The sequence below is a fragment of the Dermacentor albipictus genome, chromosome 4 (genome assembly GCF_038994185.2).
Source record: "Dermacentor albipictus isolate Rhodes 1998 colony chromosome 4, USDA_Dalb.pri_finalv2, whole genome shotgun sequence".
NCBI lineage: Eukaryota > Metazoa > Arthropoda > Arachnida > Ixodida > Ixodidae > Dermacentor > Dermacentor albipictus.
The window spans coordinates 14,529,160-14,552,921 of NC_091824.1; the positions used below are offsets into that span (position 1 = coordinate 14,529,160).

The 23,762-nt window shown below is 48.6% G+C and overlaps 1 protein-coding gene across 2 annotated transcripts in view; it reads left to right on the forward strand.

Annotated features, from left to right (window-relative positions):
- LOC135917152 (cell adhesion molecule Dscam1-like) overlaps window positions 1–23,762 on the forward strand; it is a 1,023,231-nt gene that overhangs the window by 618,240 nt on the left and 381,229 nt on the right. For both annotated transcript variants that reach the window (XM_070536836.1, XM_070536837.1), the window contains exon 41: window positions 3,565–3,722. In XM_070536836.1, the coding sequence (XP_070392937.1) occupies window positions 3,565–3,722 (158 nt within the window). The remainder of the gene's footprint in view (window positions 1–3,564; window positions 3,723–23,762) is intronic.

A 23,762-nucleotide genomic window follows, 5' to 3' on the forward strand; every position in this document is an offset into this window, starting at 1 on the left:
CTATTGCCAGATGTTGATGCTGGTGATTGCTGAACCAAATACAAATGTCATCGCGTGTATAGACGAGGCAACCTAAAGTTTGCCCTCGCAACACCAGCGCCGAATGCTCCCCTAGCGGACCGATGGAAGTTTCCAGGGTCGTCGGTGCGCTGGCGCGTGCCCGTGTTCTGTACGGCGGGAGCGCTCGTGCGCGTGGTTTTTGCGATGCCGAGTGCGACCTCATCAGCCAGGAAAGGTGGCATGCAATACTGATGTGTTGTTGATTGCCAGAACAGCCTCGAAGACACGAAAGGTCGTACGCCACCCGTGAAGTTCTACAGATTTCCTGGGAAGTGGTACGAGAAGGACAGACGACAAGCATGGATAACTGCAGTGCGTCGAGTCAAGTAAGCATCATACTTTCGCATTCACGTGTAATATCTTGAAAGCGGAATAGTCATATGCCTGTTTTTAGTGCACGGCCGTTTGTTTATATAGCGTGTCGCGTTGTTGAATTGTGGTGGCATCCGCCGTTTGCTAGCTGTAAATTCATGCGTGTTGCGCCGCTAAGCTCTACGACGCGTGCTCGATTCCCAGCCACGGCGGCCGCATTTCGATAGGGGCAAAATGCAAGAACACCCTTGTTACCGTGTGCTTTGATTTTTGTGCATGTTAAAGAACCCCCAGAGGTTGAAATTATTCCTGAGACTCCCCATTACAGCGGTCCTCATAATGGTTTCGTGGTTCTGGCATGGTTTTGGCACTTACAACCCCCGAATTTATTTGATTGCACTGTGCCTTCCCTCGCGATCGGCATGGACGAGCTCAAGATAATTATTTCCCTTTTCCAAACGCTGCAACTTAAATTACTAGTTGTGCAGGTAACGAAAGGGGCCGCGCGCTGCTTTTGTGTGGTAGCAGACCGTATTTAATGCAAGCCGCGGTCATCGCGTGCGTCGGGAAGCGGCAGATCGGAAAGCAGCCGCTCGAGACGTGCGCCTTATGTTTGTTGTTTGTCCATGCTTTCTAAGTATCTATGTGTTCAAGTATCATAACTTGTAGTGGTACCACTCTTGTAGAATAATATATGCACACAATCACAGGAACCTTACCTTTGAAAACATATTTTTGGGAGTAATTTAATCCCCACAACAAATAGGCACACATACTGTTTCATTTATATGCGGGCCGCATTTCGATGGGGGCGAAATGCGAAAACACCCGTGTGCTGAGATTTAGGTGCATGTTAACAAACCCCAGGTGGTCGACATTTCCGGAGTCCTCCACCACGGCGTGCCTCATAATCAGAAAGTGGTTTTGGCACATAAAACCCCATAATTTAATTTTAATTTCATTTACATGCGATGCAGATGGAAGCGGCGCCAAACAGTCTTCTCAGCAGTCAGCACCACCGGGACATGTGCTTTCGTACTGCAGCGACACAGCTCTTGAGCAGCAGCAAGACACGTGGGCAACAGACTCCAGAACATGCCTTTGTGAAGTGACAGAACCGTCAAGAAGCAGCCCAATGGATCTGCAGTCATCGAGTAGTATGACAACAGAAGTTCCTGCTGCCAGTGTGACTTATGTTGTAATTGAAATAAATGTGGCTAAATTTCTGAACATGGTGCGTACCTCTAACTCGACGTCGTCTACGATCTTGTCGGACACCTGTGACACGCACTTGGCTTTCACTCTCACATCACCGTCCACAATTTGTTCAACGCCGTACACGTTCGGAAGCAGACGCTCCCCTATTGTGAGGTTGCCGCCACGAAAAAAAGCTGTTGGCGTCGGCAACCTTCTTGAAACCGCACGGCAATCTTTTCATCACTGTTGCGCAAGCAGGCGATATGCCGCCGTCGAAAACGGAGTGCCGTGAGAACGAGCAGCGAAGAAAAGCGCGGACGGCACAATGCAAACAAAGCGGAGACTACGCCACGGCGCGACCGCGTTGCTTGGCGTTTCCACATTGGGAGAGGCGCAGTAGCGCCGCCTGGCCATGGTTTTCTCGTCTATAAATAAACGGACAGACTTGTACGCTGTTTTCAGCGCCTCGTGCAGGCCATTCATGGCAACATGGAACAGTAAGGGTGACAGGACAGTCCTTTTTGCCACACCTTGTGAAATTATTCTTGTGCCACAAAACGTTGCCCCTAATTTCACTTGCTTTGACTATCAATTCCATGTTCAGTAGTCGAGAAATGATTGATCTCTGCAGCGCAGTTCTACACCTTGGATACTTCAAGAAAGATGGCCGTAATTGAAAGTCCAAAGACATCTGGTGTTATACGCGGCTTGCCAAGTCTTGATCCGGTCTTACGGACTTAGTTGCCGCCAAAACCTGTCATGACGACATAAAAAGTCTGTGGCGCTCCAGCCACCATGTTATCATCACGAGCACGATGTTCTTCGTATCTTTTGGTAGGCAAGATATTACGGAGACAGGTCAAAATGAAGTCACGTGTGATCTCCCTTTACCCGGCATTATTTATGAAACATCATTCCTCAATTTGCACGATGACAGTGGGTCCCCTGTTTTCCGTAAAACATGGTAAAATGCAAGCATATCCCATTCTGCTCAGGCATTTGGTTCGTTATGCTGTTAGGTCTTGCTGCACACCGTCGACGAAGGCTGTCACTATAGCAGTAAGAAACAATATGCATTCCTAAATATATTTTTCTACATGTCGCGGCACGCCCTTGTATTCGCATATTAATTACACGGGTACTTATTATTTTCTCGGGCACTGCATTTTGCTTAGCACGGGGTGCGTGTGCAGGATTTAGAACTTACGCGAATGTTATTGTTGATCGTGTCTGTCGTGTATGTCCTCCCCCAGCCTTATATAATTAGATTGCATACGCGACACGAATTGTGTAGTAGCTTCTGGAAACCATGTGAACCCCAGCGATTGCACTGGAACCTTGGACGACCGATATGTAAAAGCCGACGCGCTTCACCCGTTGATCAGGCTTCGACGATCGCCGACTGTGTTCACCTCTATCGTTGTGCTTCGCGTGTCACTTGTTTTGTGGGCACAAGTTTGCCTTATATATTATACTATAATGTTCGCTATTGTAATATATGCCCTTATGCATATAATATATGCATTGCCCTTATTATGAGTTTTTCAGCGTTGCGCCGGCGGTAATACGTATACATTACAATACGAATAATATCTTAGCAACTACGAACAAAGGGGATCTCGGGAGTGCAGAATCGGCGCTTCAGCCTTGCTGCCTGATTTGACTTGGTTTTTGCTACGCTATAGCGTTTTCGACTAGAGCGTGTACGTGTTGCACATATTTGCTGCCGTCAGATATGGGACATATTTCCAGAGAGCTAATGCAGGAGGAATTTGCGATTTCAAAAATTTCAATAGAGGACCAATGTCTCACGTCGTAGCCTCACATGAATGTACATGACATGAAGGGAGATCTTGAATCCGTGACACTTAACTTTCACGTCCGAGACCTGCTACGCTGGTAAGCGAATGTCCCGTTTGAAGTGCACCCTGAAAATTTATTCGTTGCGTCAATGATTACACCTGTTTCTTATTACCGTATTCATGTACTACACAGGTAAAAGTTCCAAGCCAGGTGAAAGTGCAACCTTCGAAGTCTCAGCAACCACTGCCGCCGCCGCCCCTCCCAACAAAAAAGGGCTCGGTGCTGTCAACCAGCACGCCTGCGCCTACTGTCGTCCCTTCTGCGCCACCGGCGAGATTCGTCAAGAAAGGGTCAGTGCACGATTCTTTGCTCAGTACTTCTGACATTTGAACACAACAACTCAAGCACTCTGGTTGCTTCTGCGTGGCAGCCAGTTTTCACGCTCGGTTATGCATATAGCGTACGCTATTCGAGAAACAATACTGTCTTCTTTTGGAAACGGCATTGCGTGGGTTGAATGGTCGGAATGTATCTAACAATGCGGGTCTAATAGAACAAAACTACCCAAGGAAGTCTGCTCTGTCAGATTTTCTTTTCTTGAGTGAATTTGCATGATTTCAGCAAATAAGATGTTCCTTCGGCATTTAAGAAACTAAGTAAATGTCAGTATATTTTGAAGAGCTGGTTTAATTTCTCCGATTGGAAGAGAAAGTGTCTTCACAGACACACACACACACACACACGCATGCATGCACGGACGCACGCACGCACCAACCTAATAGACCAAGTTGGTGAAAGAGCACTATGAAGCGCCATTTAGGATTTCTCAAGTGCACAAATCTTGTCCATGTCTCCAATATTCAATGGCCTGCAAATCTGTGTTCATAAAGTGGCCCCTCACCAGGTGTCTGCATTTCAAGAAGACAAGCGTGTTGCGTAGATCATCCGTTTATGATCCTGTCAGCAATATGCTAAGGCAGCGCATGCGTGCAGCGTCAAAACAGCCGAAACTTCAAAAATAAAAAAAAAACCTCTCTGTGCCCTCACTTGCGAGGAAGCCTGCTTCGAGCCATGGAGTCGAGGTCAGACGCACAAATGCCTCTACGTAACAAGCACCTACTATGCAATGTCACTGACTACGGCTCATGACTTCGGAAAATTGTCCAATGTGGAACATGCAATGCCGCGACTGGTAGCCACTCGATGTACTCCACAAATTTCAGAAAAGAAGCGAAAAAAAAAAGCAGGCGGGTGTCATGACGCGGTCGTTCGGCTCCGGTATGAGAGAAAGCAGAGCAAGAATGTTAGTCAAAGCATGCATAGCGGTGAAAAACTCCTGCTGGCAATGAAGCTTGCCTCTTGGCAGGATGGCAGCGTGATATTTAAATTTATTCCATCTCTATTATGAAGCCACTTGAAAAATTTATTTGGTATAAGAATTCCTAGACAGCAACATCTTGTAATTAAATTTGCTATGGGGCGCGCCTGGTGAGGGGCCACTTGAAGAAAGTTCAGGTTTTAATTGAGTATCTCAATCTTCATTAAAGTTACACTAAGCAGTTACACATAACAAGTGTAGACGGGGCAGGTATTCTGAGCAGAACTTTGGGTTGGGCGACTTTGTTCATGGTCATACAGCTAATTAAATTGTCTGAACTGGCCTTGTCATAGCGAGTTATGAATTGGTTGTTAGGCGACGGTGGCACGTGTAAATGTACGGGTGATGGCAATAAAGACTATTTGTAAGCCAGCGCGTACCATGTGCACAATGTGTCTCTGTCGCTGTGTTTTTAAGCGTTGCTTTCCCAAACATATAATCTTCATCTGGCGAAGAAGGACTCAATGATAGTCAGTTAACAAAGCGGAAACCTTTCTTTCTTTAATTGCGCCCGAATGTCAACATGGTATGTCAGTGTGACGTCATGAATTTCGTTCTTTTTTTAGTTTAGACTGTTATCGGGCTGGAAAATATCCCCACGTAATATAGCGTGTGCACTTCCTCTTAGTGCGAAGACAGACTTTAAAACGAATATGTCAACTGTAACGGACGCTACCCGATGCTAACAGGAAGTGCGTCATATTGTTGCACGAACGAGACTCAACACTTAAGTCTATTACCATGGAGATTTACAAAAGCAACTGCAGCACTGGCCAGTTCAGCCGACAGCTCGAGACCCAGGAGCAGTACGTCTTCTTCTTCGGGGCGCCCGCGCGCATCGTTCAAAATAAACACGCAGTATGCATGTAGCATTCTCCCATTACAGCTTTTTCTGGGCGAGTTGTTCCATAGTTGATTAGACAAATATACCAACGCGAACACATGCAACCACAAAGGAACAAGGACGAGATACCAGCGCTGACTCTCAACTAAATTTTATTGACTGAAGACGCACACTTTAAATAAGGCAAAAGGCAGAGGTGAAGTGGAAGGGAGCTATACAATCGGGAAAAATGACACCGCGCATCGGTGAACGGACATGCAGGCAATCAACAGAAACTGAAAAAAAAACCAGGAAAGGGCAAGAGATACTAAACGACAACCAATTCAGTATTCGGTCACTTCTAAAAATTCAAGCTCTGCAAGAAGTACGGGTACTGAGTGGGTGCTTACTCACTTGCTGCGAGATTTGTTTATATGGAACGCTTTCAAACTGACAGGCGCCGTCTTGTCGGTACTCTTATCTAGAATCTTTTTCTCTCCCAACCGAGCTTCGCATCCTCTGCAGTTAGTTCCGTCAGCGACCAAATGTGCCTGCTCGTCCTTTAAATCACTCAAATTTCGGGCATGGCCCTCCAAGCGGTCATTGATGCAGCGGCCGGATTGGTCGACATAAAGCCTTTCACATTTGAATGGAATAGCACAGACCACTCCTGTGGAACACTTGACGAACGGCTTGTCATGTTTTACCTGACAACCTCTTTCAATCAAGCATCACCCCCGGCAGCAGAAGCACCGTCCCGGTGCGTCTAACTATCGGCTCGAAACGCGAAGTAATAGGGTTTCAGCCGTGCATAGCGTCAGAGTAACGTCGGGCAGATGAGGCAATGGCGTTCACTGGGGCGATTTCATACGTAACTGGTGTCACGGCACGTCGAAGTCTGTATGGACCGGTATGCCGTGACCATGTCTGGTCTATGTTTGCTATGTATGGTCGTAAACTTACCCTGTCGATCGGAAGCGCAAGGAAGGTCGAAACTTGCTAGGTTGTGCTGGCGTTCGTTTAGAATTCAACGTATTTTGTAACGGCAACCTAGACTGTGTTGACGCTACCAAAATCCATTACGTCTGTACGAGGTGGTGGGGAAACTCCTAAAAGCATGTCACAAACTGTTTTTAATGTCCACCTCTTGGGGCCGAGATTATTACAGGCACGAGCAACATTATAAAATAAATTCAACTTAAGAAAAATGCTAGACGGCAGTAACAGTTACACCTGATTAGTTCAAGCTAGCCGACAATTTCTCACCGCACATTTTCAATGGAGCTGCCCTTAAAAAAACATTATTATGAACTATGAACACCTTTTCTGCCAACATTTTATCGGTCAATCGGATGAGCTAACCCCTGAGCTAGTATAAAAGTCCTCGAAGCGCTCTCACAATGCGTGCTTAGAGGTTAGCGAAACGTAGCCTTTCTGATCCGCTTCATGGGTGCAGCTCTCAGAGGCAAGGACAGCACCTGCATCGATCCGAGCAACCTGCTCCACTTTGCTGGTGCTCAATGACTAACCCGAACACTGACGGAAACTTCAATATTGGCGTTCGTCTTTGACATTTACTGCAAACGGGACATGGTAGTTAAAACAAACCACATCTTGCAGTTGATATGTTAGCAAATGATGTACGCTGACGTAATGATAATCCTGTAAAAGACTGATAAGGGTGATACTCATGTCCACGGAAGTCGAAATACCGTAATCAGATAACATCAGCTGTGCAAACAGCTTTCTCACGAAGCGTTTTACAGCTGAAATGTGCAAGTTAATGTGGTAAAAAGGTATGTCTGCACCAAGAATAAAGAATTGATTCGAAGTTTATCTCTGCAACAATACTGTCGTGCGGCAGTTCGCCTTTAGCCGTACCAAGTTAAGTAAAGTACACAGGCTGGGCTTCTCGGCTGCCGCTCAGTCCGGTCGTCTACTTCCTATAAATGGCGGACTACAACAGCAGGTTGCATTATCCCTCCGAAACAGAGCATAGGCTCGACGCTCATAGAAATACACAATTCGAAAGCACCATTGAAAGAAATAGGAACACAAACTGAACAAGTCCTGAGAAAGAAAAACGGCTGTACGAAATTTTACAGCTACAGTGCTTAGTGTGACATAGGAGGTAACGTCAAATATCGCAAAAAGCAATGCCATCATTGTGTGAAGTAAGGCGTCATACCAATAATGTGGGATATCTCTGATTGGGGCTGTCGAGTTTTAGGCCCCGCCAAGGAGTACCTCGTAATTCACATCACTCGCGCATCGCACAACCTGGTATATTCTGAAGGACAGACTAAGGAGATTCTAGGAGAGACCTTTGCAGTGAACGGAAATTACAGACGGAAATTTGTTCGTCGAGTTTGTATACAATTTCACGATGATGTATGCATCTTACCTCGTGCATTGGTAGACTGATGTTTTCTGATGTTTAAGCGGGCCAGTTTACGTGCTTCCTCAGCATGCTGCAAGAAATTGTCAGTATTTGGGGTGCGCCTATAGGCACTGTCACGCGGACGCATTGCTTCAACATTGTCCTCTATTCCCGACTGTTATGAGGGTAAAATGTCGTGAAGGGTGTGGAATCCAGCCTAGAGTGCAATACAGAAATGTCACGGCGATACCTAACCCCAGGTATTGTGTTCCGGCTCCATGCACACGGCAATCATGTCTTCCGTTCTTATGTTTAGTCGCGTTTGGAACCCATTGACCTAAATGTGGCAGGCATTCGTTTTATGATGAGCCGTGCAACCCAGTGTGAAGGCGTCTTCACTTACTTGTGCCGTAAACGCCGTCTCATGGTTTATGATGACATACGAATGGAGCCGTAGCGGTGTCGAAATGTCATGTTGTGTTTTATTCCTTTTGAACCTTTGGCGAGTGCCAGTTTATTGGACAGTGTATCACCCTCGCCTTACGAGTTTTCGTCGAACTTTGGACTGTACGAAGGGGGACCGTGCCGTAATGCAGTATTGTGCAGGCCTCTGAAGCTGTGCCTTGCGTCAGCACCTTCCTTTCAGCACGATGCGTTAAATAGTTTGGTGACAATTGACTATATGTGGCTGAATGTCGGCACTGGAATTCCGTAAGATCCATGCTAATTTGGTCAATATGCATGTGACGGTGATCGACGGACATAACCGCGCCTCAGCGGTAGTGGTTTGCAACGCTGGCACTCACGACAGGCTTGCACGTAGCTTTTAACACAAGTATCGGCCAGTTGCATAACTGGCGCACTTTGCTATGTGCGGGTGAATCACAAATGGTCAGACTAAGGCTCGTCATGGCAAGCAAACAGGATTTCGTCATACAGGCCTGTCGGAAAACCAAAAGGTACGTGCTACTGTTAGTTCCTTCTTTTCCTTTTTTTTTACAAGATGCCCTTTTCTATGGAAAAAGATGACAATCCACGAGCAAGATGCTTGGGTATAGATGCATGCGGTGCGGCCCTCAAAATGTGTGATGACAAGTCGTAATCGATTATCGGTTGTCCGTCGTGTGAGCACACTTGACACGCTTGCGGCTCCGAGGTAACCGCTGTACACTACTGATTGCCTTCTTCCGCGGTGTGGACGGGTGCACGCGACAGCGTATCAGCTTCTTCCTGTGCTCGGCGCGACTTGTACGCAATGTTCATGTACTCCTGCAGTCGGAAGCTTCGCCGCACCAGTCGTCCCAAAGGATACCTCAGTTTGGCCAACCGGTAAAATGACTGGTGATCTGTAATATACCGTAAAGCCGCAGCCATACAGTTATGCTAAAAGACATGTTTTTTGCCGCAATTGAATACTCACAAAAGGAAGACACATAAAGACAACACGGGCGTTGAGTGTCTTCCACATGGGCGACAACAAAGGCGTTAAGTGTCTTCCTTTTGTGAGTGTTCAATTGCGGCAAAAACATGTCTTTTAGCAAGCACCAACTAGGCCAACAAGCAGTTGTGTTGCAAGATATAGTTATGGCATAAATGTAGTGATTGGACAGATCGATTGCGAGGCATTCGTTTTCTGAGGATGTGTATTTCATCTCAGGATGCGAAAAAGTGCAACTGGCGTAGGCGAAGACTGTTTCAATGCCTGGTTGCAGTTGTCCAAGTAGAGCGCCGAGACCCGGTGTTGCTGGCGTCTGTATATATGAACTCCAGACATTGTGTTGATCTTGTACTAAGCACATCCGTTTAATCGGAAGTGCCTAGGCACTAGGCTTGTAGCCTAAATGACACTTCTAGGGGTGACGTTAGCCGATCGGGTGACTTCGAGGACTTACTGTCGTTACTTCAGGTGTTCGTCAAATATCGCCCAAAAAACAGCCACATCTTCTAGGTAGCCAAGGCAGCTTTTTCACTTCAGATCATTGATAACAGTGTCGATTATCGGCTGAAGGGTTGCCAGTGAAAAGCAGAGGCTGAAAGGAAGTGCCGTGAATTCATGAAAACCAGCTGGAGAGCATAATAAGGTTTTGTTTATTATTATTATATTCTGTCTGTCTCATTCGTCGATCTCAATTTGCTAATAGCCGATTTCTTTTGCATCTAGAGACAACAAATACTTAGCTCACTGCAACTTGTCCAAACACTCATCGATAATTTATGGCGAGTAAACTTCCTTTATGATGTCGTTGACCCTCCTATAATGGATAAAGAAACAAAGCGTTCTGGCTTAGCTCTTGACCGAATTGCCGGTGACGACGACCCACTGTGCGAAGGCTGAATGAAGTCATCACCTAGCGTCTCCGAACCCGCCGTGGTTGCTCAGTGGCTATGGTGTTGGGCTGCTGAGCACGAGGTCGTAGGATCGAATGCCGGCCACGGTGGACGCATTTCGATGGGGGTGAAATGGGAAAACATTCGTGTGCTTAGATTTAGGTGCGCGTTAAAGAACCCCACGTGGCCGTAATTTCCGGAGTCCTCCACTACGGCGTGCCTCATAACCAGAAAGTGGTTTTGGCACGTAAAACCCCATAATTTAATTTTTAATTTTTAGCGTCTCCTTGACTTGGGCTGGAATTGACTCACATTCTTTCGGCAAGGCACGACAGGGTCATTGCTTTACGTGGCCTGCGTCGTGGGACGTTACTCAGTGCAGCGTGATTGGCGTTTCGCTCACCTTATTAGAGCGCGCGAAGTAGGCCTGGAATATGTCCAAGGGTTACTGCAGTGCTGTCTTTCGGTCTTCGAAAAGCGCGGCGTACATCAATGTTCCTGAGCATACCGTGGTCAGTGCGTAGTTGTTCAGACCGAACCCACTCGACAACGTCCGTTGATGGCTTGGCGTACGCGACGGGACTACCGCAAACAAAAAGGAAGAAGAATGTGTTCATGATCATAGATAAATCGATGAAAGTGGTCGATCTGGGCTTGTTGGTAGGTCATGAGGGAATTGTCTTCGTCTTCGTTTCTTATTGTGTACGTGCTATGCTGCGCTATCCACAACTCAGTGATAAAGTTCGCGAGGAGGACCGCTGCCTAGCCATCCCGAAGTTCAACGAAACTTCGCGTTAGGCACATGTCTAAGGTCGACAAAAGGGCAATGTTTCTTTTTTGAATGGCTTCACGTCCTCGTAGCTGGTCGTATATGTGATCAGAACCATCCCACTGGTACGCGGTTGTGTCGTGATGTTGCGGTCGGGAACGCGAAGTGCGATTCTACGTCCGTTGTGTACTGAAACCTCGAGAACCAAGGATACTTTTCTTTTTCTCTTCAAAACCCGCGCGCTCTTGATACTGCCTTTTGGCTAGTCTCGATGCACAGTTCGCCATATCGACACGGGATGTCGCCACCAACGTTAAGGCAAATCGCAGCTGGTTCGTTTTTACCGATGCTTCATCGACCGCCTCGTGCTATGCGTTCTAGACTGCCTCCAATCTTTTTCTGCGTAAATGGGCCATTCCTTTATCTTTAATGCAATGAATTCGCCTTTCTAGGGTTAGTACTTAGTCAAAATATCAGGGAACTTGACAAATTTTTGCAAGATATAAAGGAATTTCATAATTTATGGTAGATATACGTATGTAGGAGAATACCGCCGCGCAGACGTATATTTCTTAAGTGTAATTAATATCCTCCTCGCAGCCATTTGTTAACGAAGGAGACGCAGTCCAACGTACTTTCATTCACGTAATACTATGATTTTGTAATTTCAATTACTAGAAAAATTCAACATAGTATTTTACAGACGACCAAAAAGTGCCATCCCTGAAAGGCCTAGGTTTCTAGCTATCCCATATTAAATGCCAGCTCTTTCAATTATTCGAGGTATCTGTCCTAGTTTTACTATTAGCTATAGCATGTATTGACTGCTGTGACTGCTGTGATGTACATGCTGTGACTGAGTATTGATAAATAAAAAATTCAGAACCATTCCACTTGGTGAAGGCGGATAATCAGCGGATCTGCATATATGGTGATTATTTAGTAACGTATGCTGCCGGGCTAGTTGGTGCATGACTTTTAGCAATGGCTTTGGGCGCAAAAAATGAAACACGGACAACAGAATAATACACACAGACAACGGCTAAATATATTACGACGGGCGATAAACACGTTCACAACAAACATGTTGATTGAAAATAAAAGACATACAACAGCTTATTTCGTTTTCTCACTTATTTTTTATATGAATGGAATGCTAAATGATTTTTTTATTTATCATTTGGTCACTGAGGTGACTATCGCTTTATGATCGCTATTGTATACGTTATGATCGCTATTATATACCAAAGTGACTCTTTGGCGACGCCGGAAGGTTCTGGGCCAATGCGAGGTCTAACACGACCGATGACGCATCGTGGACACACTGATGTTTGTATGACATTGAATGCCGAAAACCTTTCCAAGAGAAATGCCATGAACAACTTTCCGTCGGGCTGAGGCGTGTCTATGTTGAAATCACCTACAATTACGATGGGAGTGGAGCCGGTACGGGTGATCCAACCAAAGGTGCATACGCTCGGCGTTTGCGGCCGATTATTGTCCGTGCCACCCGCCGTGGCCGCGCACATTCCCGCTTCTTTTCACGACGGTGTTTCTCGTAGGCGCCCTGTTCTTCCGCAGTCCTCACCACACGTGGCCGACTCATTGCACGGATGAAAGGCGACTGAGATAAGGTTAAGTGGTTTGCCTATAGAGCCCGTGACGTCAAACCGCAATTCATACTAAACGGTATCTATTCGGGTTTTAATTCTTTTTTTGTAACAATAATTATTGACCACCATACGCTTTGACACTTCTCGCGATTAAACGCGGCTGGAGCGTGCCCAGCGATACGCTTTTGCTTTATGCTTTAGTTCTTTTAGCTCTGGTGTGGCCGCCATCTTTATTGACTATGCACACAAACGCCAGAATCTGGCGTATAACAGCTCCGATGAAAAAAAAAAAAGACAACATGATTGATTCTGCTTCCACCGCAATCGATCATAACACGAAAGTGAAATATGTATGCTGAGTCCAGCGGTACCTTTATTGCACATTAACAAATACAAGTCGATAAGTGTGCAGTATTTTATCACTCACAGTTTCGCTCGAACAGCGATATAATGTCAGAGATAGCAAGCACGCGAGGCCTGTGCCGCTGCCCAGCGTAAGCAGCACCGCGGAAGCTAGCAAGTGACACAACTTTAGTCTTATCAGAACAAGTCACATGTTAATAGTGGCCAGAGCGGGAAAATCGCGAGATGCGCCGCAGTTGTTCCCGAGCGCGTCGATATGGAGAGTGCAAGGGACATTCCATTTTGCGAAGCAGGAGTGGCCGACAGACATCCACCCATATTAAAGCCCGAATTTCGGAAGCCATCATATTCCTCTCTTTCCGGGCACTGTGCGCCAACGAGGCTGTGCAACGAGGCTGCGATAAAGAAGCGAACATCGCTGATAACGCTCGCTGATAAAAAAAGTTCATGAACCATTCCACTCTGTGAAGGTCGATGACCGCCGAAACTGTTCCGCGCACGACACCGATGTTACCCAGGATACTGAACAAAGGTACGAACACACTTATTTTTTTTATCTGTGGTCATTATAGCAATGTAGGTGCGCACACACATTCGCGTATCGCCTGTTATTAAATGTGCCGTCACGTAAGAAAATGGATAGCTCATAACCCGTTAAGCAGTGTCTCATACCCCGTAAAGGAGGCCTCCCATTACGACGACAGAAGGGAAACGAAATTCTACGCTGAACTGAAGAGTGGCAACGGAGCCAGCTGTGGAAGAAGACAACGACGAATGTGCGAGCAGTGGCACTGGCGCGTTTGCGCGGTTGGCGCCGTTAATTTCTTAACAGTCGTTTTTGAAAAAGTTTTGCTAACCATTTTTTTCCAGAACATCTGTTCTTACGCTAGTGCCTGGGACCTGTTTGGGTCCCACGTCTGACAGGAGTAGTTCAAGGGCACGTTACAGGTCCTCGAGCCCACAGGGCTCGGGACCTCTCCTTACTATCACCAGGATCGGCCCACATGAGGATTTGTTTCTATCAACATCTCGGGGGGGGAGGGGGGTGACGCATATTGTTTGCAGAGCCTAAACATAGCGAGCTTCGCTGTAAAAATAAATAAAAAGGCTCACGTGCGCAGCCTCGTTGGCACATAGCTTGGCAAAAAAGTGAGGGACACGGCAGCTTTCGGAATGCAGCCCTTAAGGGGTCACATTGTCGTAGATTCCAAACGAAATGTAGTCTTGCCTCCTCTACCCCCTACCCCCCATCCCCAAGAGCAGTGGAAGACGCTGCTCTCCAGCTCCCGCCTCTTGGACTAGATCATGTTGGCTGAGAGAGCGGGCGCAACCGAGAAAGTGCACGGATTCCCCCGTGAAGAGGGAACCACATCTGCAAGTCACGCCACCTTCAGTCTCATTACGGATGCTCTCTCTCTCTCTCTTTATATATATATATATATATATATATATATATATATATATATATATATATATATATATATATATATTGTAATGGAAAAGAAGAGCACAAGGACAAGGCCAGTCAGATCGTCCGTTCCGTGCCTGCAGTGGAACCAGTGAGCCAGCCGGATCGCCAGTGCTTAGCACGAGCGTGAGCCGTTCGGGCAACCAGCTGTTCCTGCTCTGCGTGACCTTCCTTCTCGATTACGAACGGACGCTACCAACTGAACTGTTCAAGCACTCCATTACAATTGGTGGAAGGTGCGGGGTATTCAAGAACATCTAGACCCTAGAACTCCGGTCTCGGATTCTGCCTCCCGTCAGGCCTGCCTCTCCCCAGCCAACGTCGCCGCCACCCTCCGTTGCCTGCTCTGGCGCTGTCCCGCAACGCCATCCAGCGGTTTTCAGCGGTGCGGATGAGCAGGACGTCAATGACTGGTTGTCTACATACGAACGGGTGAGCTTGCACAATCGATGGGACGATACCGCCAAGTTAAATGCCGTCATCTTCTACCTTGCGGGAGTGGCTCACCTGTGGTTTAAAAATCACGAAGCCGGCTTTCAGTCCTGGTCCGCGTTCAAGGCCAGTTTCTCTGAAGTTTTCGGTCGCCCCGCCGTCCACAAGTTGCGCGCCGAGCAGCGCTTACGAGAGCGAGCGCAACAACCTGGTGAAACATTCACCTGTTACATCGAAGTAGTTCTCCACCTGTGCAAACGTGTGGATGCTTCTATGTCCGAAAATGAGAAATTGAAGCACATTTTGAAGGCCATCGCCGATGACATTTTTCAAATGTTGGTCGCCAAGAGTCCGCGCACCGTAGCAGAGCTCATAAACTTGTGCCAAAGCTACGACGAGTTGAGAAAGCAGCGCGATTTGACGAGGCGCCCCTCAGTGGCTGATGAGGCCCTCTCTACCATGACCGTCCTCCCGGATGGCTCCCCCCTGCTCACACAAATCCAAGCTTTCGTGCGGGAGGAAATTGCACGTCAGCTCTCTCTAATGCCCTTTGCTGAGCTACCCCAACAGCAGCCGCTGCCGTCACAACCTCCTACACAGCTCGCCCCTACGCTCCGGCGGGTTATTGATGAGCAAGTTGCTGAGGCCCTACCTATGCAGCATCAGCAGTACCCTGTCACCGCGCCACTTACTTACGCATCCGTCACCGCGCAGCCTCAAGTTGCTGAGGCTCTACCAATGCAGCATCAGCTCTACCCTGGCGCCGCGCCACCTACTTACGCATCTGTCGCCGCGCAGCCTCTTCGTCAAACACTCGTAGCGCTACATCCACGGCCGCTACCACCCGTTCGTCATCCCGTTCGTCATCCCGTTCACCAACCTGCTCCTGCGTTTGCTAATCCTTGGCGCACACAAGACAACATATGTTATGCCTGCGGTATTCCCGGCCATGTTGCACGACTCTGCCGCCGCCGCATGCTGCACTCTGATGGGTTGGTGCAGTCGCCTCCCTATGCCGACGTGCAACCTTTTCAAGACACTTATCTTAGTCGGCAGTCGAACAGGCCACCAGCCGAGCGCCCGGTCCTTCCACGTCGTTCGCCTTCCCCGAGTCGCCGCTCGTTATCCCCCTTCCGTCGGCGCCCTTCACCCACGCAAGAGGAAAACTTAGCGCCGCAGTTCAGGAGGCAAGAACTGCGTCGCCATCGATCTGTACAAGTCCTCCATTGTCACCTTCGAACGTTGTCTACCTTACTGTGGACGGCCTCCCTACCGTTGCGCTAACTGATACTGGAGCAGCCGTGTCTGTCCCAAACGAACGCCTCTCTCGCGCCTTACGCAAAGTTACGATGCCACTTTCTGGGTTTTCTCTTCGCACAGCAAGCGCCCAGCCAGTGCAGCCTTCAGCAGCATGCACAGCTAGAGTTGTTATTTAGGGCGTTCTCTATATTGTGGAGTTTGTGGTTCTTCAGTCCTGCTCTCACGACGTGATACTTGGGCGGGACTTTCTTTCGCGAAATAACGCCGTCATCAATTGTGCACGTACTGAAGTCAAATTATCGCCTCTGTGTGACGTACCCCTCGTCGGCGCCACATCTCTTCCCGCTAAGCTAGTTCTTCGGGAAGAGATCGCCATACCGCCGTACTCGTCTGCCGTTGTTCCCGTCTTCTGTGGCGCTGTCTCTGGAGGCACTGTCCTCTTCACTTCTTCGGAACTCTTCATAACCCGCAAAGATGTTCCCCTCCCTTTCGCCACGCTTGACATTCCAGCCGGTCTCAGCGCCATCGTTGTCTGCAATCCGCTTCCTACAGCCCTGGCGGCTCTTTGCGGTGAAGCACTTGGCCATGTTCAGCCTCTTGATGACATGTTTATAACCGACGTGCCGGATGCTTCGTATACAGAGCTCACTGACTTCTGTGCACTTTCCACTTCTGTTCCGCCATCACCTGACTTATTCACACCTTTCATTGCCGATGACCTTACTCCCGAGCAGCGCTCCCAGCTTCTTCACCTGCTTGCCCAGTTCCGTTCTTCTTTTGATGTCGCTCAGCCTACTCTGGGTCGCACGTCAACCGTCAGCCACCACATCGACACTGGCTCCAACGCGCCATTGCGGCAGCGCCCGTACCGCGTATCCGCCGAGGAACGTCAGGTGATCAGTGAGCACGTAGACGACATGCTTCAGCGCGGCGTCATTCGACCTTCCAATAGCCCTTGGGCATCACCGGTGGTTCTCGTCACAAAAAAGATGGTTCTATTCGGTTCTGCGTCGATTATCGCCGTCTGAATAACATAACGCGCAAAGACGTCTAACCTCTACCACGCATTGACGACGTTCTGGACAGCTTGCAAGGCGCTGAATTTTTTTCTTCGTTCGATTTACGTTCGCGCTACTGGCAAGTTCCGATGTCGCCCGTTGATCGCCCTAAAACTGAATTCATTACTCCGGGTGGTTTGTACGAATTTAATGTAATGCCATTTGGCCTATGAAATGCGCCTGCAACGTTAGAACGAATGATGGACATTATCTTGCGCGCTCTCAAATGGAGCACGAGTTAGTGCTACCTCGACGACATCGTTGTGTTCGCCGCTGATTTCAGCACGCATCTTCTTCGCCTTAGGCAAGTGTTGACGTGCTTGACCAACGCAGGCTTGCAACTGAACCTGAAAAAGTGCCAGTTCACCATGCGCAAGCTCATGATTCTAGGTCACGTCGTATCACAAGACGGCATTTACCCCGACCCATCCAAACTTCGCGCCGTGGCAGAATTTCCGAAACCTAAGACACTCAAAGAACTCCGCGCCTTCATCGGCCTTTGTTCTTACTTCAGACGCTTTGTTCGTAATTTTGCCTGGATAATATCACCTCTGACACAACTCTTAAGTGGCGCCAATGACCTTGCCTCCTGGTCTCTTGCTTGCGACACCGCGTTCGTGACCTTACGCCGTCTCCTGACGTCTCCGCCTATACTGCGACACTACGACCCCACCGCCCCAACTGAAGTGCATACCGGTGCCAGTGGTATTGGCCTTGGCGCTGTCCTTGCGCAGCGCAAGCCTGGCTACTCCGAGTACGTCGTTGCCTACGCCATTCGTGCGCTGACCAAAGCGGAACGCAATTACATTACACAATTAGGTCACAGAAAAAGAAAGCTTGGCCATGGTTTGGGCACTCGGGAAGTTTCGCCCTTATTTATACGGCAGGCCTTTCCATGTCGTTACTGACCATCATGCCCTTTGTTGGTTATCCTCTTTAAAGGACGCGGCTGGACGCCTTGCCCACTGGGCTCTGCGCATTCAAGAATACGATATACAGGTCATCTACCGCTCAGGTCGCAAGCACACTGACGCCGACGCTCTCTCCCGCTCTCCGCTGCCAGCCGGCACGGCCTCCCTCTCCACCATTGAGGCGGTATCCTCGGTCGACATCGCCACCTGCGCATCAGAACAGCGCAAAGATCCTTGGGTGGCCTCTCTTCTGGATCTCCTTTCTGGCTCGCCTGCATCTCCCATTGACCGCTCCCTGCGTCGCCAGGCTGCCCACTTTGCTGTCCGGCATAACCTCTTGTATCGACGTTACTACCAGCCCGATGATCGCAAGTGGCTCCTGGTTATCCCTAAGACTTTGCGTTCCGACATGTGCGCGTCTTTCCATACTGACCCACAATGTGCACACGCAGGCATTTTGAAGACGTGTGACCGCCTGCGGCAACGTTACTACTGGCGAGGAATGTTTACTTTTGTCCAAAAGTTTGTCCGCTCATGCCCGCAATGCCGACGCCGCAAATCTCCGCCTCATCCAGCCCACGGTTTATTACAGCCACTTCCGTGCCCTGCTCGTGCCTTCGACCGTGAGGGAATTGACCTGTACGGGCCACTACCGCTAACACCCGCTGGCAAACGATGAATTATTGTCGCAGTTGATCACCTTACACGCTATGCTGAAACCGCTGCTCTACCTGCAGCGACCGCCAGTGACGTTGCATCCTTTCTGCTCCATCGTTTCATTCTTCGTCATGGCCCACCTCGGGAGCTGCTGAGTGACAGAGGCCGTGTGTTTTTGTCTCAAGTGATTGAAGCACTGCTTGGTCAATGCCGCATAGTTCACCGGACCACCACGGCGTACCATCCTCAAACTAACGGGCTTACGGAGCGTTTCAATCGCATCCTAGGTGATATGCTCGCCATGTACGTTTCATCGGAGCATACAAACTGGGACATCATCCTCCCATTTGTAACATACGCATATATACGGCTACACTAAGTACTACAGTATTTTCTCCATACTTTCTTCTGTACGGTCGCCATCGTTCCCATACCATGGATATGGTTTTGCCTTATACACCAGACGCGTCAGAGTGCGTTCCCGTTTCAGCCGCTGCCCGATACGCCGAGGAATGCCGTCAATCATCCCGAAAGTTCACCTCCACCGACCAACAACGACAAAAAGCCAATCGTGATAGTGACGCTACGAATCCGAACTTCGCTCCCGGCACACTTGTCTTGCTGTCCGTGCCTGCTACCACGCCTGGACTTTCAACAAAACTTCTCTCGCAGTATGATGGACCATACCGCATCGTCGAACGCACCTCTCCGGTCAACTATGTCATAGAGCCGCTTACACCGACATCCCACAAGCGCTGCCGTGGATGGGATGTTCACGTTCACCGCCTAAAACATTTCTATGACCCGCTCGTCTCCACGTCGTAAGTCGCCAGGATGGCTCCGCTTTTGCACCGGGGGTAACTGTAATGAAGAAGAGCAGAAGGACAAGGCCAGCCAGATCGTCAGTTCCGTGCCTGCAGTGGAGCCAGTGGGCCAGCCGTATCGCCAGTGCTTAGCACGAGCGTAAGCGGTTCGGGCAACCAGCTGTTCCTGCTCTGCGTGACCGTCCTTCTCGATTACGAACAGACGCTACCACCTGAACTGTTGAAACACCACATTACAATATATATATATATGTGTTTATTCATACATATATTGTCACCGACAAAGCCACAAAAGACTTCAGTCGACGCCATAGATCTGTTATAAAGCTGTCCTGGCACCTTGGTCATTGTCTTCTTCTTGGAGCCACCCCACACGCCTACCATGTTGCAGCGAATTGCACCGAGTGGCTGTCCGTTGTGTCAAGGTCGTGGCATTACCCCCTTCCCGAGAAACACCGTCTCGATGCCGAACATTCATGCAATCCAGAGAGCCACGGGGATACTGTTAAGCAAGACGTAGATGGTGAGAGAGGTGTAGAGCGTTGCGGTCAGCGAGAGTTGTATAGCTTCGACCTAGAGACGTTAACCACATCTAACAGACGTGGGCCTTGATGACGGCGATTCGCGCCTTCTCCTTCAGCAATCACTTCGTATGTCACTTCGCCGAGTCGTTGAACGACCCTATTAGGTCCAAAGTAGCGGCGCAAAAGTTTCTCCGACCAACCACGCTGCCGTATCGGTGTCCACACCCACACATTGTCACCGGGTTCATAAGTGACGTCGCGGTGACGAAGACTGAATGGGTCGGCGTCGTTGTGTTGTTGGTTGCGAATAGGCATTTGTGCGAGCTGGCGCGCCTCTTCGGCGCATCGAGCGAATTCCGCAGTATCACTGACATTAGAACATTGGGTTGGTAAAAGCGTTGCATCCAATGTCGTGACAGCTTCCCCGCCATGTACCAAGCGAAAAGGGGCGAAGCCGGTAGTTTCTTGAACAGCAGTATTACATGCAAACGTAACATATGGGAGAACGTCGCCCAGTTTTTGTGGTCGACGTTAACATACATGGAAATCATATCATCGATTGTTCTGTTTAGCCTTTCTGTGAGCCCATTCGCCTGGGGATGGTAACCCGTGGCTTTGCGGCGAACTGTACCACTGAAAAGCACGATATCCTCTGACGGCTGCGCTGTAAATGCTGTGCCCCGGTCGGTTACGAACACTGTTGAAACACCCTCGCGGAGTACGATACCATGCACAAAGAAGGTCGCAATATAATTAGCAGTGCCTCGTGGGAGAGCTTGGGTATCAATATAACGAGGAAGGTATTTTGTTGAACTAGCAATCCAACGGTTACCACCCCTCGACGGGGGGAATAGTCCAGGCAAATCTAAGCCAACCTGCTGAAAAAGGTTCCGCGGAGGACCTGCGGGGTGTAGAAGCCCAGCTGGACGTACGGGTGGTGTATTGCGTCTCTGGCAGTCGCGGCATACATTCAGGTACTGCTTTACGTCACTGCGAAGGTTAGGCCAGAAGTACTTTTGGCGTCTGCGTGAAAACGTCCATGCGAATCCCAAGTGACTCGAAGATGGCTCGTCGTGAGAGGCCCAGAGGGTGTCATCACGTAGTGAAGAAGGCACTACAAGGAGGCAGGCGGTTGCGGTCGAGTGGAAAACCAATTTTTAGAGGACGCCATCGCGGAGGAAAAAACGAGGATAACTTGCGGACGAACATACGAGGCGGCTCTGGTAGACGGTTCTGAAGCTAGTCGATGAGAGGCCGTAGTTCTGAATCATCGTGCTGTTGCTTGCTGATGTCCGATACGATGATATTGGAAAGGAATCCGTCCTCTTCATGAACGTCGAATGGCGATGGTTAAAGGGGAGCACGTGACAGGCAGTCGGCGTGCTTACGCCCGGACTTGAACGCTATCGTCATACCGTATTCTTGCAAGCGAAACCTCCAGCGTGCAAGACAACCAGAGGGATCCTTCAGATTGGCGAGCCAGCACAATGCATTGTGATCTGTCACAATTCGAAATGATCTGCCGTACAAATATGGTCGGAACTTAGCAATTGCCCACACAGTGGCCAAGCATTCCTTCTCCGTATTAGAATAGTTCCTTTCAGCTGGAGACAAAGTGCGGCTTGCATACGCAATGACGCGCTCGGCTCCATTTTGCCACTGTACGAGGACGGCATCAAGGCCAACTTTGCTGGCATCCGTGTAACTTTCCTAGAACAGGAGTGGTGTGCAGACGTTGCTGGAGTTAACAGAAGGCCGCTTTTTGGTCCTGCTCCCACACAAACGGATATACATATCCGTATATATATATATGCATTTCACGTGCGATGCTCTACCAATTTACCAATTGGGCTACCGCAGCGCTGTTTCCCCATCCACTTTCTTCGGTATTTTATGTGTACTTGTAGAACCCTGGGTGTCGCGCCAGGCCTTCGCGAAATGCGATTGTTGTGGGTTCAGTTCCCACCTGCTGCAATTTTTTTTCATCCACTTCAATTTCCATTTATTTATCGTTTCTTTATTCCATTTGCTAGGCACAAGTAATTTCCCTAATGTTGTTTTTGGTGTCCGTGCTTGCTCGCTTTTCATGATATGACTAATAAAGATCGGGCCCCTCAGTTAACCCCCTTTCTTCTCGTTCATTACATAACGAGAATCTCGAATCCAGCAACACGGATGCCTGCAGGTAGCATATGTGGGTTTATTGGCCAGTTGCCTTCCCCCTAAAAAAGATCACGTTCTCGTGACGCCAGCGAAAAAAGGACGAAAAAGACTGCGGAGGTCTGTGAGTGGTGGCACTGGCTAACACTCCCAGGGTTCTACTAGTAAACATGAAATACCCAAGAAAGTGGATGGGCAAACAGCGCCGTGGTAGCTTAATTGGTAGAGCATCGCACGCGAAATGCGAAGGTTGTGGATTCGGTTCCCACATGCGGGATGTTGTTTTTTCAACCACTTTAATTTCTATTATTTATCGTTTCTGCATTCCATTTATTAGGCACAAGTAATTTCCCCTATGTTGTCCTTGGTGTCATTGTTTGTTGGCTTTTCATGATATGACTAGACATATATATATATTTATGTATGTATAAAAATACGTGACTAACCATGAACTTTCTATGAAAGTCTGAGCGCCTGCTGAAGTCAACCATTGTCCGCACTGAGAACAACCCTACAGGATATCGTCACCTCTTTTGCCATTCTACCCCTGAAACGGTACGCGGGTACGAAAGGACAAACTTGTCGCGCCAGATTGACGTCCTCAAAGCTACCGACGAGAAGCCTGCACAAAACGCAGTGCAAGGTCTTAAAGACGAATGAATGTGATGCGCATTGTTTGGATCACGTATATCGGCTGCAACATGTAAGACTTTGGGGTGTCCCAGATCATGAAAGCCGAAAACAGTACTCGGGTCGAAAATAGTGGTATTTCCTTCGAGTGAGTTCAGGTATTGTTTGCCCTTCTTCTCAGCTCGTAAACACGCTCTTCAGTGGGATCTTCGAATCATTGTTTAATTCTGGCCCTTGATTCTGTTGCTTTGGTATGAACTGGATCTTTCTGTTGTTGTAATTTTCAGAGCACCGACTAAACTATAGAAAGTGTACATTGCGACACACGTATACTCATTATGCACGTTTTGCAACCGCTTCAGCGTTGCAGCATTCCGCGCATACTTAACCGCAGCGCGCGAATGTGTCGTTGTGCGCTATGAGTTGAAGTATATATGGTGCGGGCCAGAGAAAGAAGCAAACATCCAGAAATACTGGGAAAGGGGGACGGTTTAGCTTGATTCTGAGGGAAGAAGTCGCAATGGCAGATAGGGGGCTAGCAAAAGAATGAGGCAATTTCGCTTTGGGCCAAATCGAATTCTTCATGCAAATTTCTTCCGCGAACGCCGGCAAACTAATAAATCTTAGGTCGCATCCGGTCTTCGCCCAACTGGTTTTTGCTTTCCCTTCATGCTGAGTCCACCGTGCAAACGGCTGCGTTGCGTTCGCACGGAGTCTGGTCCCACTGCCAGCACCTTTTTGCAAAGGCAGTACGCGTGGCTTTTTTTTTTTCTTTCCGTAAGTTATTCCGGAAGCAGATCACTCGAGCGCCA